Raw genomic sequence first — 17,207 nt, forward strand, 5'->3', positions numbered from 1 at the left:
ATGTATCTCGCTGCATTGCGCGAGTACGTTTCTAGTATATATTTTATATTATTATAAGACATTTGATAATAACTTTTAAAAATCATTTTTATGCATAAAGTATTGTTTATTGATACATATTACTTAAAATTCATATTTACAATTAAATCGTGTGTAAGTTCAATTTATTGAACTTCCACGTTTGAATATGTGTAACTAACATCAAATAAGCATAATAAAATAAGGACAAACATTTCAGTGTAAATATTAAAAAACTAAAATATAATTAGAAAAATCATTGAGTTATAACAGAATACTTAATTATTGTTTTTCAATAAAAACTTGTACTATTAAAAAAAAAATTACTTCATTATTAAGTCTAAATTACATTATAATAAATTTTTTGAAGTAAACTAGTTATAAAAAAACGAGAACTTTTAAATAGTTAATTTGATATTAATATTTATAATTTTTTTCAAAATTTTAAGATATATATTAAAGTTTATATTTTATTCAAATCATTTTATAATATCGACGTAAACAAAAAATAAAATAAAACATTAAAATTGAAATATATTTGGAAGTATCATTTTAATTAAGGTTAAATGTATGAAATAACAACTTACTTTCATAAATTTTCTTATTATAGCATTCTATTTTTATTTTTCTTTATTACAGCAATGTACTTTCAAATTATTTTTTTATTAAAGCATCGTACTTTAAAAAATCTATCCATTATAGCAATGAGTAACCTGTTATCTTTTAAACCGGTTAACCCTTTGACTTTTTTTTGCTTGTGTGACTTTAATGAGATGATGTGGATGACACATCATTTTGATGGCTTAACTAAAATAAAAATAAAAACTTATTTCAAATTATTATTAGTGATTTTTGTTTTTCATTGCTATAATTAAAAAAAAACATTTAATTTTTTTGACTTATTAAGTTGCATGCAAATTAAATATTCTAGAGTAAAATATTTCTTAAATAAATACGATACATTATTTTCGAGATACATTTTGTTTGTAAAAAAAGTAACACTTCTTATTTTATGTTGTTTAAAAAAATACATATCTTTTAAAGTTCTCTCTAAAATATTAACGAAATAAATTGTGATCTATAATTTTTTAATATTATTATATTAATAAATAATTCAAAAAATCTAATTAATTTAAGATAAATTCAAAAAATCTAATTAATTTAAGATATTTATACGTCAAGTAAAGTTTTTAAACAAATATAATATTTTATTTAAAAGATAATATTTTTTTTGGTAAAAAAAGAACAATTCTTATTTTTCTTTTTATCAAAAAACACTTCTTATTTTCTTTTTTCAAAAAACACATATTTTTTTTTTCAAAAATATTAGCGAGATAAGTTGTCTTATGCTAGTTTTATTAATATTGGTATATTAATGAATAATTTAAATTTTTTTAATTCATTTAATATATTTATTAAATAACATATAAAATACCTAAACATTAAAATTAAAAGTACGTTGTTTAATAAGAATTAGTAGATGCTATGATAAAATAATTTTGAAAGTATAATGTTGTAATAAGAAAGTCACATCACTATAGTACATGTGGACAACCTACGTGGACAATGAGATGACTTGAAAACCTGATATAATAAGTAAATTTAAATCAAAAGGTTACCAAATACTATAATGAGTAAATTTTTCAAAGTACAATGTCCTAATAAAAAATAGTTTGAAAGTACATTGCTGTAATAAGAAAAACTGAAACTACAATGCTATAATAAAAAAAAATATGAAAGTAGATTGCTATTCTATGTATTTTGTCTTTTTAATTAATAACCAATATTTTATTAATAAAAATATTTTTTAAGAATTTAAGTGAATGTTAAGTAACAGTGCAGGTTTGTTTATTTTAAAGATTTTGTATAAATAAAAAGGCAAGGGTCTTCTCTCAACCGGTCTACGTTTCGGAAACTACTGCGCACAGAAACAGAGAGTTCCTCCTTCCCCAAGTTTTCAAAGCATTTGGATTGTCGATATTCAGGTTTTCGAATAAGTTCATCGATCGATCTAATAGCTCCTTCAATTCGATTCACACAACCATTTTCTTGTTTTTTGATTGATTTAATTGCTAAAAACCCCCTCCCAAATTAGGGGAGGATAGGATGGGCGGCGGAGGCGGTGATGGTGCTGGTGCTGGTGCTGTGACCGAAGGTATTGAATCCAACAAGGCTGAAGGTGGTGAAACCGTTACCGTTAACGTACGGTGTTCAAACGGCACGAAATTCTCCGTTCAGGTGACCCTTGAGTCGTCGGTTGAGTCGTTCAAGTCTGTTCTGGAACAGAACTGTGACATCCCCGCGGCACAACAACGATTGATTTATAAAGGCCGTATTCTCAAGGACGATCAGACTCTTAAGAGCTACGGTATTTTATTTTACCATCGGTTCTTGATTGTTTATATGCTCACTGATTACGTAGAAACGTTAGGTTTTCAGTGTCATTGCCATTTGAGTGGATTCAATTTGTTGATCACAGATACAGTCCTGTTATCATATTTCTAGTGTTCTATCATACAGACATGCCAGGGATGTAATTAAATTTGCTAGAACTCCAGATGTTATAGTTTTTATATTATAATTGATCCCAGTTATAGCAGCAACACCTTGTTCTTGGATGTCAAATTATTTGTTGATAAGTTTTCATGCAAAAACTAAAAAAAAAGCAATACAAAACAATTTTGCATTTAAATGTTTGACTTGAAAGCCAGTGTTTGGGGTTTTCTTTTTGCTATTCCTTTTCCTGTGAGCAGGGGAGTATAGGGTTCATTGGAAGAAGATGGTACTAGGTTGGAATGGACAAAAGGGGTTAAAATGGTCGAAAATGCAAAAATAAACTGTTTAGGTAGATCTATGAAGTTATAGAGAAGGGTGTCTTATTAACTTCATTAATTCTTTCCACTAGTAGCTGTTCTATCTTATCTTATGATGAGAGAACTGAAGAACATGTGGTTTTTCCATTGTGGGTTACCTATCTCCTGATGACTATATATATCGATTTACCTTTTCTCAATGTCATGAGCTTTGTTATCACTGATGACTAAATAAGTCATTTAAAAAGATAGATGCAGCACCAATGTCAGCCGTCTTTATTAAATGATAACCATTGAAGCATTTAATGTATCACATGATGAAAAAGTTCGAGAGCTACTTATAGCCACTGCCATAGGCATTAGACTTGACTTCACTTCTTCTAGGATATCATCAAGTACTAAATTTTTAATAAAATGCTTCTAAAGTTTGCCTAGATCCCGGAATATAAAGGATGATATATGCTCTGTAACTTCAAAGGTTTTTTCAAGTTGTTTGTTGATTGTATTTGTTGGATGAGGACATGTAAGCGTGTGTAGGTGCAGATGGAAGTTACCTGGTCTCTATAGGTTTTCTTCTTGCTATGCAGTCTGCTGTTATAAGTCTCATCTGTTAGCGAGATGGTAAAAGTAGCCTTTAATGCCATACAAAGCATTAGAGAAGATTTCTTCAAATGATGTACATGCATTAAATCGGGACATTAAAACTAGTCAGGAAGGCTGGATGGTGATGGATTTTCATATCAAAACGCTGTTAAAAGCAAATAAGAGCAGAATTAAATAGACAACAGTTGCATGCTCTAAGAAAAAATGGGTTCAATAGAAAATTAAATGGAAAATAGATCATGAGGATACCCAATTTGCATAATTAGAGGACGACAGTTCTTTTAACGTGATTTAAGCTCATGCATCTGAAGATACCATTCTTAAACGGATGTTTCTGTCCTAGACAAGAAAGTACAAGTCTAATTAGTCTCTGTTGGAAACATAAAGAAAACTCGATGGTAGTAGAAATTGTCAAGGAAAACCAAAATGATTCCCTAATCCTGTAATTGGTTAACAAAGTTTGCCATGCTCCTTGATGCTAACTTATTTGATGCTTTTTCTATGCATCTGTTTCATTTGTTTGGTAGAAGTAATTCTCAGGCTCTTTTTGCATCTAAAATAATTTATTCATAATGATAAGTAACATAATTTCTATCATACAATATTAATATACTATGGAAGATTTATTATCCTATCTTTTTCTATTTGTGGTTTATAGGTTTGGAGGCTGAGCACACTGTTCACCTAGTACGTGGTTTTGTGCCTGCTACATCCACTCCAGCAGGTGTTACCCCTACCAGAGCAAATACTACTACTCCTGTTGCAAGGGAAGTTGGCTCGGTTGAAGGGGGGGCAATAGGTGCTGGGATTGGTGCTTCACCATTTCCTGGACTTGGTTTGAGTGGTTTGGGAGGCAATGGTGGCATGTTTGGAGCTGGACTTCCAGAATTGGAACAAATGCAGCAACAGTTGACTCAGAACCCCAACATGATGCGAGAAATCATGGATCTGCCTCTTGTTCAGAATTTATTGAACAACCCAGATGTTATGCGTAACATGATGATGAATAATCCCCAAATGCGTGAAATCATTGATAGGAATCCAGAGCTTGCTCATATGCTAAATGATCCTGCAATCCTCCGTCAAACAATGGAGGCTGCAAGAAATCCTGAACTCATGCGTGAAATGATGCGTAACACAGACAGAGCAATGAGTAATATTGAATCTTCTCCTGAAGGATTTAACATGCTTAGGCGGATGTATGAAAATGTCCAGGAGCCTTTTCTGAATGCAACCACAATGGGAGGTGGTGATACAAGGAATGAATTGAACTCAAATCCGTTTGCAGCTCTTTTGGGTGCCCAGGGGGGGCCAGTCCGTGAACAGGTGGCTAACCCTACAACCACTGGTGTCGAGGCAACTACTGGTTCTCCTGCTCCAAATACCAATCCACTTCCCAATCCTTGGACTGCTGGTGGTGGTAAGCTTCGATTATTCCTCATTTTTTGGATGCTGTTGACACTTGTTCGATTTTCCCTCTTGTAGCAAATTTTTTGTTTATGCTGTGCTAAATCTAGATATTTTACGTGTGATATTTCTAAGCGTTTTAGTTCACATTTTTTTTAATTTTAATGTGCTTCAGTGACACAGGTGGTCAATGAAATCCATCCTAATCTATGTCGATTCCATCTTGTGTAATCGTATAAATGATAAATACGTGTGTAGAGTTGCAACTCATATATAAAACTCAACATCTATGTGCATGAAAACTGATTCATATACAGCTTTAGATGGGGGTGAATTCCGTCCAAAGCACCCAAGACTGTCCAGAATAGTGACTGCTATTTTTAGCATGCATTCAAGGAAGTTTGCTTCCATCCCTTTGTGCCATTAGTCGTGCTTACATTTTTTGTTGCTTCATACAGACCATAAGTAATGCATATTCTTTATGTCTAGTCGAAGTGAGCGTCCATTGTTCTTTTTTCTTGTTCCCAAACCTTTTCTCTCAACGTCATTAACGTTATTGACTCTTATGTATTCTGATAAAGGCTCATATATACTGATAGACTTATTGTGGGTTTGCAGCTGGAGCTAACCAAACAAATGCCAGTGCAACAAATCCTGCTGGGACTGGTAGGTCCCCACCAGTTGGTGGTTTAGGAGGACTTGGTGCTCCAGGTCTTGAGGGATTGTTTGGTACCACTCCTGATCCCAATTCAATGAGCCAGCTTATGCAAAATCCAGCTATTTCACAGATGATGCAAAGTCTCCTTTCAAACCCACAATATATGAACCAGGTGTTCATCTTGCTCCTCTAACTTCAGATTTTCTTGTTTTTTAGGCTGTGTTCTTACTAAAATATTTCATTGTTTAGATACTTGGTCTCAATCCACAGATGCGAAACATGCTTGAATCGAACCCCCAATTAAGAGAGATGATGCAAAATCCCGACTTCGTTCGCCAATTAACTTCTCCAGAGACTATGCAGGTACGTCAGCTAACAGTACTGTCACTTCTGTGAATATATTTGCATGCACGAATTTGAATGAGCAAATATATGAGATATTTTTCCTACATTGAAAAGGTATAGGATTCCTGAATCCTGATGTAGCTTCTCACTATGATTTTACACACCTTTCTACTGGCATTCGAGTTCATCTATATGTAATTTGTGCTCAATTTGCTTCTATAGAATGTTTGATGGGGAAAGCTTTTATTTGCTTTCCAAGTCCACCTACATGTATTTGAGCTAATTGACAAGAAAGCTTCTTAACAGTCAATACTAGATACATCTTGAAAACATTATGAATTGTTCAAAGTGTTAAAGAAATATGACGATGAGATATTTTGAAGGGTAGTTTTTTGTGGTTGAAAATATACCTCGAGGGTATGTTAAGAAAGTTATCTATTTCAGTCTATAAAATATAGAAGTGGATACCCGTATAGAACATCCTGGAGAAGAAATGTTGGGACTTGGTAGTGCTTTATTTCTTTCGTAACCCAAGTGCAAAAAAGGAAAAAAAACGTCCAACAAAGTTGTCTGGTGCTGTTGCTGTCGTATTCCTTAGCGCTTGGCTTATGATATACAACATATCTAATTGCTCACGTAGACCATAGATATAAATCATATGATATGTTGTAAACGTTTTGAAAGAAAAATTTGTCCTGTGCATGGAAGTCTAACATTTAAATACTGCATCAGATTTTGATGCTCAGAGATTACTATGTTGCATGTACTATGACTAAGGCTACCTTGATACTACTAATCCAGGCATGTGATATGGAACTAGCATGAGGGATTTGTCATGCAACTGGTAGGTTTAGGCTACTTGGATATGAATTGCCGTACTATACAGTATAATTTTAATTTATTTACTAAGATGCTAATATTTACTAGACATGTGAAAAGATCAATTATTATTCGAACAAATAATAATAAATGAGGTAAAAAGATTCAAACAATCAGGGCGTGTGGAATTAAGAGTTAATTTTGAGGTGGAGATGAATTTGGTGTTTGAATGCAGTATACCTATTAAGTTAATAATCACAGGTCTATTCCTCTTTGCTTTAATGGTACATTTAGTATTCTCTACAGAGAACAGCAAGCCATCTATACTAAGTCAATCATGTTAGGGTAAAATGAATCTGATATAAATTATAAAAGGGGAACTCCTTAGGGCTCAGAGACATGTTTAACATTCTCCCATGCAAATATACCTCTGGGCAACTCCTGTGGTATATTCAACTCAACTCTATCTAATGTGACACCTGTCAATCATGACAGAGCTCTACCTCTCCTAAGCTTGTACATCCAAAGGTCTATGTTGAAGATGACCATTGCATATTGAGCATGTAATAATTTTATTCATATACTTCATTGTGTGTCTAGACATTCACCTCTCAACTCACATTTCTACCACATATGTCTTGTGTAGATGCTGACTTTTGTTGGCCCAACATCCTACTAATACATCATAACAGGTCCTACCATTATCCCAATAACTTGGGTTTCAGTTTGAGTAATTTCCATTTACACAATGAAGCATCTCGTTATTACATCCATGGATCCACCCCAGCCTTACTAACATCCTCATTGATATCCTGAGTCTTTCATTATATTGATCCACATATTGGAAGATGTCTTCCTAACTACTGCATGTTTGAACATGCTCATTGCATCTTCCACTTTCCTATCAACACCACTACAGTTGTAAAAGATATACATTGTTATACTTCTGCTAAATGTAAAGCCTTCAGATTCCAAGGCATTTCTTCGTGCCTCCAACTTCGCATTTGTTTCGCTTGTGGATTTATGTTGCATGTTCTTGGGCTCATCCATAGCTAAAGCAAAGACATAAGGACTAACCTTGGTGTAACCCCATAATGCACATCTTCCATTCTGTTCACTTTTGTATCATAGGTAGTTCATCACTCTTCTTGGCACCTATCGTATGCCCTCTCTTTCTCTTGATTGAAAATTACAATGTGTGAATTTCCTGTACGTCTCATCTGTGTCTCAATGAGTTCAATGTCAAGAGTTATAAATGGGCTATAACGACATACTTACTTTACTTGATCATTATTTAGGTGCAGCTGTTGAACTCAACTTGTTCAGGTTTGGTTCATTACACCATATCCCTCCACTCTCCAATAGTTTTGTGGGCCTCTGTGTTTAAAATCAGAACCCACAAAAACATTTCATCTTCCCCACCATCTAAATGGGACCCATAAATGTGCTAAATGTCCAAAAGGAATCAGACTTTTGTCTTTGTAATTGCCATCTAAACATTGTAATCCTGTTCCAAATAAGGGAGTCCTTGTTGATTTTGGTGGTCAAACTGTCTCTAGGATTAAAAAACGATATGCATTCTTTTATGCTTTCTTTGGATATAAAGCTATAGTAGTAAAACTTCTAAATTATTATCGTATGAGTGGTGTGATAACTGCTTAGTCATATTTAAATTTGTAGACAGAAAGTGAATAAGATAGCAATGACAACCCAATAAGTAACAAGTACTTGGCCATAGACTTGGAAACCCATGATTATCCATTAAAAAATGTTGGCCTACTTCCACGTCAGACATATTGTATACAACCTATTTAGTGTGTTGTGAATTGAAAGCCAAACAATGGTAATTCTAAAGATTCCTTGGGGAAAAATAGAGATGTCTCCTACTTGCCCATAATATGTAGAGGTATCAATGTAATTTCATAGTCATTCGGTATGAATGCTACATGAAGAACATAAAGCCAGATGATGGAACTTGAAGACTTGGGAGGTAGAAGACCATAACATGAGTGATTCGGCAGACTTTGATTCCGATATATCCACCCATGTGGTACTTCAGTATAGCATATATATAAGATCCATTTCTATAGATATCGCCATCTACATCCAAAAAGTTGTATGCCTTGGAGGAAGCTTACAGTTTGGGAAGGTTCTTTTTTTTCTTTTGAAGTATATAATATTTATATACGGCAAAAGAACTCACACACCATCCTCACTTTTGTTGAGGTTTGAACCCCTGACTGGACTCTACACGTGACCCGGATACCGCTAGGCCAAAGTCCCTTGTAGGGAAGGGGTTTTGTATGGGTCATAATTATGAAGGTGAGCCTGCATGGCCTAATGATCTTTTATACATTTTTCTGGTGGTAATTCTACGAATCAATTTTGTATAACTCCACAAGTATGATGAAAATTAGATCTGTTAAGGACTATGTAAAGATCGAATAATTGGACTCTTTTCATAAAATGGATTTTGAAGACCTACAAACTGGCGGTTTGCAAATCCTTTAGTTTGAAATTCTGCATCTGTGTTTGCTTGAACCACATTATTTACCCTGCAAGTGAAGTTTTTGATGTCTTACAACATTATTTTAATTAATTTGGTTGAGATGCTCTTTTAATATGTCTTTCTTATTATTGTGCGAGCGGCATGCATCTCACTTCTTAGATACAGAGCATTTAAGCTTTTAAGTGCTCATCTTATGTTATTTTAATTCACTCATTTCCTAACCCTAGCATGTTTATTACAGCAAATGATGACACTGCAGCAATCTCTATTCTCTCAACTTGGTCGGCAACCACCCACCCGGTAAATCACCTTAAACATATGTTCCGTCTTGGTTGGTCAGTAATGCTTGATTGTGCATGTTCAAGTGTGGATTTGGATCGAGTGTAAAAAGCAAAGGTTGCTGATATGAAAGGAATCTCATTTGTAAGAAGTGAGAATTGGAAGGGAGAAGCCCGAGATGGTGCTATTCGTATATGTGAAACATATAAATTTAGGTAATGAGCACAAGTTACGGGTCTTCATGGAAATAACCACATTGCTCTCTGGAGTAGAGGTCAGGTTTGTGCACCCCCATCCACCCCCGGTTGGGATATACTCGCCCATTTGGCTTGGTTTGGTTAAAGTAAAGTAATGAATGAAGTTACATATGTTTAGAGTACATGCAAGCTATAGAAGATTGCGTAATTGGATTAGAAATATTTTCTTATATGACTCTTTTAAACTATATATTGGCTACCTTTTCTGGAATGATTCCTTACATTGGGTTCATATATGCTGATCAGTGGGTCATGTAGTTCATTGTTTGATACGAAATTGCAATTTTTGTATGCAGGGAGGCAGGTCAAACTGGTGCAGGGACAGGTAACTTTACATCCATACTTTCATGTCTGTTTGCTTACAGTTCATTGCAACTTGGTCTCATGCTTATCAAGCTTGTAGCACCCTCCAGATTATTCTAATGACATGGGATTGCTGCACAAAGGCTTGTCGCTTTAATTATGAAATATGATAGTCATATAGGCCCCCATTATGCTCCCGAGAACAACAAATATCACCTCATAATAAGGTTCAACATAATTGTAGCACCAAGATTGTTGACAAGTCGTGTCGTAAGTTCAGAACTCGCAACTACACAATCTTATCATACTTTGTATGGCAGAACTGTATACATGTGAAGAGTCTGGATATCAATATCAGAAGCCAACTCTACAGATATTCACATTTACATATAACGAGATAGGGGAAGTTCATATAAGAAACGTAAATATTTTGAGAACTGTGAGAACCAACTATTTATGGATTATTCATTATGATTATACCTAAATATTCATGAAGATTATTTTCATTATCATGATGATAGATATTCATCATGAACTATTGGTTCTTGCAGCTCTCAAATATTTATAGTTGTCAAATGAACCTGCCTCTGATGAGTTGTTATAACAGAAATCTTAATAGAAGAAAACATTACCACCTCTGTACAAAATGTTTACTTTGTTGGATTGCGATTGATTAATGAAAAGCTACAAGGCTAACAAATAAATTGTACTTATTACTGGTAGTCGTATCTCACTGGGTCAATTTGGTTTCAATTGGTTAGTCGTATATGCGAGTTTGAATTATAACTTCTTTTGTTGGTTACTATGTACTAATCTTGTTTTTTCCTTACCTATTTGCTCACACATTTTCACAAGCTAGAGGTCTTCATCGAAACAACCGCTCTACCTTTTGGGGTATAGGGCTGGTTTGCATACATCCCACCTCCAGACCCTACTTTCGAATGTGATATATTGGGTTAGTTTGGTTTGGTAATGTAATTCATGCCAAATTTAAATGTGTAAAACACTAAGTTTGCATTTCTAGAATAAAAGACTTGTTCCTTAGCATGGATCATGGAGGGAATAGATCAGTAGCTCCAAAAAGAGGAAAAAAGACACACAAATACTTTATGAATGCGTATTCTTTGTCTTGTTTTTTTTTCTCAATCACCCGGGGCTATTTGCAATATTAGAAATCTAGTTGAGCCAGTTTTCATTTCTTTGTCGGAATAGCAGGTGCCCCTGACATGGGATTGGATATGCTTATGAACATGTTTGGCGGGCTTGGAGCTGGCGGCTTTGCAACACCTAACAATTCAAACGGTAACATGTTCAGTTGTTCACTACGATTGCATTTAATGCTCGTTCATTTGTCCCTGCTGATCTGTCCTAGTGGTAGAGGTGTGGGTGTACTCTATATGTGTGGGTACCGCCCCTCTGCAATGGGATGCATCCGTGATTTACGTCCCCTTGATAACCATGGGACGGTGGGGGCGCTCTAGAGGGTGGGGAATACCCTTTTTAACCCCCATTCATTTACCCATTATCTTATAGCTTCGGTTTTTTGAAAATACCAGTTCCCCCGGAAGAACTGTATGCTACACAACTCGCACAACTACAAGAAATGGGGTTCTTTGATACTCGCGAGAATCTTCAAGCGCTGACAGCCACCGCAGGTAATGTTCATGCCGCGGTTGAGCGGTTATTGGGAAATCTTGGTCACTAGAATTCGTGAGCCGTTACATATATATAAGATATATACATATATATATATATATATATACACCAGTGGGTAACGTAAAGACATGGGAAACTGGTCTGTTTGGATCGGAGGTTGCATCGGGTGACGTTCTTTAATTTAAGATTCGGTGCATGAATGCTTTTTCTGGTTGATTTTGGAAATTGCCTTCTTCCCTGTTTTCCTAAAATTGTAATTCGTAAACATGAATAATTATGTAAGTAGATTTGTTGTTGCTCCTGCATTTCACTTGATCCTTTCGCCATTGCTTATACGACTTGATTGGTATCGTTTGAATACCCAACCCAAAACACCATCTTCATGATAATTTATAGTATGCAGGCTCTATGATTGGGACTGGGAGTGAGGCCGGGCATGACGACATATCATATTGTATTAAGACCCGGTAGTTAAAGCGGAGGGTTGTTGCAAACTTGCTGTGTGACGAGATCTTGCTAAAATATGGCAGCTAGCAGTCTTACCATCATGGGCCAAAGTGTCGAGTGACGAGGAAGATCGGAGGAAGTTGTAGAAATGGGAATATTTAGATAGACTGTGGTTCGACCATGTTTGACGAGATATCGGATGAGGTATTTTGGGTAATGTTGGAAATGGAGAGAGGAAAGATTGTGGTGGTTTGGTCATGTTTGTAGGAGACAAATGGCGGCTCCAGTGACAACAGTCTAGGGAATGAGGGTGAGGGGTACGATGAGGACGTGAGATGAACGACCGAGGTTGGATATGACAGTTTTAGGCATTTTCGAGAACATAACATTTGATATGGGTTTTTGGAGATGCAAGATTAGAGGAGTAGACTAGGGGTGCTAACATAGGTAGGACTTGAGAGGAAGGGAGCTAAATGGGTAAAGGGTGGGTAAGATAGGTAACCTAAGTTAGGGGCTGTTTATCAAACGCTTACTGGGTAAGTATTTGCTTGCAAGAGTCACAATTTTCATTTATCTTATGAGGTAACATTCTTTGCCATCAATATGGATTGATGGTAAGCGTTTATAACCCCAGAAGAGTCATCACCCTCACTTGCCGTGTAAGACTTTTGATTTTTGTCTTCCCTTTTATCGGGTCCGTTGAGGTAATTGAACCGCTAAGTGCTTACCAAGGTAAATGTTTAGTAAACGAATCCTTAGACTGGGGTTGTGTAGTTTCCATACCTTGGGTATGTTTTCTTGTATTTGTTTTTTTAGATTTCCTCAAACTTTGAGGCAACTTTCTTTCTTCCCCCACCTTTCACAAGCTAAGTCTTGATGCAATCTAATGACCCGAAAAGACGGTTAAGATCCAAATAGAAGACCAAACCATAACGAGAGATCAACTAACTTTCAGAGGAACCGAGGGGTCTGTAGCACCAATCAGTCTGGGATAGAGCTTTTGGCGTGATTTGCTAATCAAAGATAAGATAGAAGATGAAAATCGAAAGCTAAATCAAAATGGGAAGGGAGCCGGTCAAAGAACGCCATTGTGTTCCAATAACGCCATTCGTACAAGAAAACCCGTATCGTTATTGATCTAAATTTAACCAAGAACTATTATTTCGGAAGTCAAACAAGACCTTGTTATGAGATCGAAACTGAACCAAGAATCAAAATCGGACGTTTGGTTTTTTATTTGTTTTGATTCCAAACCAAAAGTCCGAAACATTGTGATTGTACGGTCCTCACGCCTTTTTTTACAAGTATAAGTGAAATCTAGGGCCTTTTATCAAATGTTTATCGAGTAAGCATTTACCGGTCGAGAGAAATTAATTATATTTATCATATCATGTAACATTTTTGGCCGTTAAAATGGATTGTAGGCAAGTGTCTTAAACCCGGTAAGCGCTTACCGGGTAAGAGTCTCCCTCGCATACCGGGTATTACTCTTGGTCCTTGTTATGCCTTTTACCGAGTAAGGTTTTTGGTCTTTGTTATGCTCAATCGGTAAGGTAAGTGATATCGATAAATGTTTATCCGGTAAACGTTTAGTAAACAATCCCTTAATTTACGATCAAAATCCACTCAACTGAATTATTCTAATTGTAATATAGGGTTTTATCAAACATTTACCAGATAAGTGTTTCCTGACAAGAGTTATCACCTTTATTTTATTGGAGAAGAATCTCGGCCCTAAAAAAAGACTGTTGTAAGCATCTTTTACCTCATAAGAGTCTTCTCCCTAATTTATTGGGTAAGATTCTCGAACCTTGTTATACCTCTTACTGGGTGCGATTCTCTATCCTTGTCATGTCACCCGATAAGGTAAGTGATATCCGATAAACGTTTACATGATAAGCATTTGATAAATGACCCCAAATTACAATTAGAATAAATTCAACGGCTTATTTTGAATGACCCCAGTTTTAAAGATGCATCCGCTGTGATTCAATGCGTGTCACTATAAATCACAAAAAAACATTTGTTTATCTATACTATATTATAAAGTATTTGACAAAAACTCTTAAAAACCGTTCGGTTATACATAAAAAACTACTGCTTATTGATGCATATTACTTAAAATTTAAGATTACAAGTAAATTATGTATAGAGACAACTTATTATGCTTCATATTTAAATTCGTGTAACTAACTATAGATAAATATAATCAAATTCAGAATAAATAGAAATTCTTATTTTAAATATATCTAAAATATAATTAGGATAATTATTGACTTATAACAGAATACTTAGTTATTATATTTATAAAAACTATATTATTAAACCAAAAACAAATTACTTCGTCATTAAACCTAAATTAAATTATAACAAAAAATTTGAATTAAAGAAATTACAAAAAAAAAAAAAATGAGAACTTTTATATATTTTTAATTTTTATGATATCTTCAAATTTATATTTAAAAAAAAATATTATTGCTTGCTCAAAACTACCTAAATTCATATTATAATATCGACAGAGACAAAAAAACGAAACATTAGAACCGAGATATGTCTCGTTGTATTGCACGAGTACCCTTCTAGTCATTTTTAACAAATCGTATTTTTTAACGTTATTTTATTTTATTTCATGCTCGTTATTTTGTGGTTCCAGTTGCACATTTTCTGGATCCGTCTATATTACAGGGTTAGAGAATATTTAATAGGTTGATCACTCTGTCTAGATAGAAAACTATACAAGTCAACCTATGTATTCTATAACTTCATCCCTCCATAAGATCAAATATCACAAACATCCACAGGTTTTACATCGAAGTAATACTCGATCAGATAGTTTACAATATCGTTAGATATATGATAAACGACATTCTAGAGAAAAATGTTAAGTGTTGCACGACGGTTGTAGCATTCTAACTCGAAAGTGGAAAAACAACCACCTTGTAAGATAGAACGAGATATAGATCTCATACGGCCTCTTAAAGTTTGTTCTACGCCTCACAACCACCACCATCACGTAGGTGATTATCAATCCGTTTTTAGATCAGAATAGATAACGTTTTTAAAACAATTATTAGACTTAAATTTTGTTTTTGTATATTCTTAATCTGTGTACATATATACTAGTGGTGTACCCGCGCGATGCAGCGCGAGTGGATTACAATTCTGAAACATTAGTTTAGCCTTGAATCATGAGTTTGTGTGGTTATTTTACAAGTCAACTAATATATAAAGTTGAAGGTTAATATAGTGTATTAGCGAGATCGATTGGAAAAATAATTGCACACATGTTGAGTTTCTAAACCCATATAAAGTTGAAGGGTTGGGGAGGGGTACATGAATGATCTGAAACCCTTTATGATATTGTTGTGTCAAATTTCAGTTTACTTCAAGAAAATAGAAGAACTTTGAATTTGAATTTGGGTTCAAAATATAAAACAAACAAAGTGTCAAACAACTTTGGAAAGAACAAACATATCTTTTTCATGTAAATATGGCTTAATTAAATCTGAAACTTTGACCAAACAAATGGTATGTTTTAAGCATTTGTACGTGATACATAATAGTTTGTACTTAAGAGATTTTTGAATCTCTTGCATAAAGTGATAATAGTTTATGCTTTAAGACTTGTAATTAAGACTTTAAATGCTTATTAATGTAGTATAGATATAGATGAAGTATCGTGTGAGAATAGGAGTTAGAATGAAAAGTCTAAAACGGGATTTGGATCCTTGATCACTTTTAATCTCAAAGACCTATGAATTGCACTTTAGAAGGACTTGATCTATTGGATGTCATTAGTGTTGATCTAGTGAGAATATGAGTTAAGATGAGAAGTGTAAAAGGGATCTGGATCGTTGATTACTTTTAATCTCACCCCATCTCATGAATTGTTCTTGATACGAGAATTGATCTGATGCATCTCATTAATGTTGATCTTCAATTAGGATTGTTCCAAGGGTGGAGATCCTCTTTTATTCTAACCAGAACCCAATCCTCTACAAAAAATGTGAGAATATTTCTGAGCCTCCAAATTATTTAACCCATAGTTAAAATTAAAAGAATATAAAGTAAATAATTAAAGATAATTATGTGATTTCGTTTTATCTGCAATTTTGGTGACTTCATTATCTCTAAAATTATGTAGAAAAAATATACACATTGATCATAATGTATTAAACATTATCACAATAAAATCACATGATGAGCAGACAGAGCAAGACTTGTGGACGTGATCATCACTAGTTTTCGATTATCACAAGCAAAATCAATAATTATCAAGTTATTATCACAGCAAAATCACATCATAAGAAACATTCGATCTATCAAAGCATTATCATATCATTATCGACAATGGAGGCATCACATAGGGTCTCCGATAATACTAGCAACTAGGGGTGTTCCCGGTGCGATTTGGTGCCTCATATTCCCAAACTGCATCGCATAAGCCTCAAACCGCACTGCAAAATGTGGTGCGGTGCGGTTTATATGTTTTGTATCTATCGCACTTTATGCCTACAATCCAATAATTATAAATTTAAAAATACATTATAAAACCAACGATAAAGTGACTGTAGTCCAAAAAAATATAGAGTTTCAATACATCTGATTTCCAAATACATGTTACATAATTAAAAACAGTCTGAGAAGTAAAATTAGATTAACTTCATACTAAAGTGGATGCGTGAGTTGTGACATGTCTAACTAATTTATTAATATTGTCAATTGCCATGTTGGATCGACTTTAAAGTCCAAAAATATTACATAGAAAATAATTTTTTCTCTCTCTCTCTCTCTCTCTCTATATATATATATATATATATATGTGTGTGTGTTATATAAAATTAAAAATATACAAAATATGCGGTAACCTCGACTAATCCTAAGGCCCTAGAGAACAGATTCCGTTAATCCCCAATGGCCTTGCATGACTCAAACCGGTAACCTCTAAGGAGAATCCCCAAAGGCCCAAGCTTTATTGCTAGTTGAGCTAACCTCACAAGGTTTAACATTTCAAAGTTTTCAGGTAACACACATGATATTTGATCAGGGACACTCAAATGTTTAAACAAAATAGTTAAAGTTACAATGTTTTA

At 34.4% G+C, this 17,207-nt stretch overlaps 1 protein-coding gene across 2 annotated transcripts; it reads left to right on the top strand.

Moving 5' to 3' along the window:
- The first annotated feature begins 1,932 nt into the window (after positions 1-1,932).
- On the top strand, positions 1,933-11,990 carry LOC112513735 (ubiquitin domain-containing protein DSK2a-like). 2 transcript variants are annotated; one of them, XM_025120091.1, is made up of 9 exons: positions 1,933-2,003; positions 2,114-2,386; positions 4,093-4,854; positions 5,460-5,671; positions 5,749-5,862; positions 9,414-9,472; positions 10,005-10,033; positions 11,224-11,313; positions 11,568-11,990. In XM_025120091.1, the coding sequence occupies exons 2-9, from the start codon at positions 2,125-2,127 to the stop codon at positions 11,714-11,716; spliced, it is 1,677 nt and encodes a 558-aa protein (XP_024975859.1). In that variant the 5' UTR covers positions 1,933-2,003; positions 2,114-2,124; the 3' UTR covers positions 11,717-11,990. The 2 variants fall into 2 exon arrangements, with proteins under 2 accessions (XP_024975859.1, XP_024975866.1); XM_025120098.1 differs by having other exon boundaries at positions 1,957-2,386; positions 11,227-11,313.
- The last annotated feature ends 5,217 nt before the right edge of the window (positions 11,991-17,207 follow it).

Source organism: Cynara cardunculus (genome assembly GCF_001531365.2).
Source record: "Cynara cardunculus var. scolymus isolate 2C chromosome LG 1, CcrdV1, whole genome shotgun sequence".
Classification (NCBI taxonomy): domain Eukaryota; kingdom Viridiplantae; phylum Streptophyta; class Magnoliopsida; order Asterales; family Asteraceae; genus Cynara; species Cynara cardunculus.

What these genes read in the sequence shown, in the direction of transcription:
- LOC112513735 (XM_025120091.1), top strand. Translation starts at nt 2,125, where the DNA reads ATGGGCGGCGGAGGCGGTGATGGTGCTGGTGCTGGTGCTGTGACCGAA. An exon ending in TCCTTGGACTGCTGGTGGTG is followed by an intron (nt 4,855 to 5,459) that starts GTAAGCTTCGAT and finishes GTGGGTTTGCAG; the next exon opens with CTGGAGCTAACCAAACAAAT. An exon ending in TCAAACTGGTGCAGGGACAG is followed by an intron (nt 10,034 to 11,223) that starts GTAACTTTACAT and finishes TTGTCGGAATAG; the next exon opens with CAGGTGCCCCTGACATGGGA.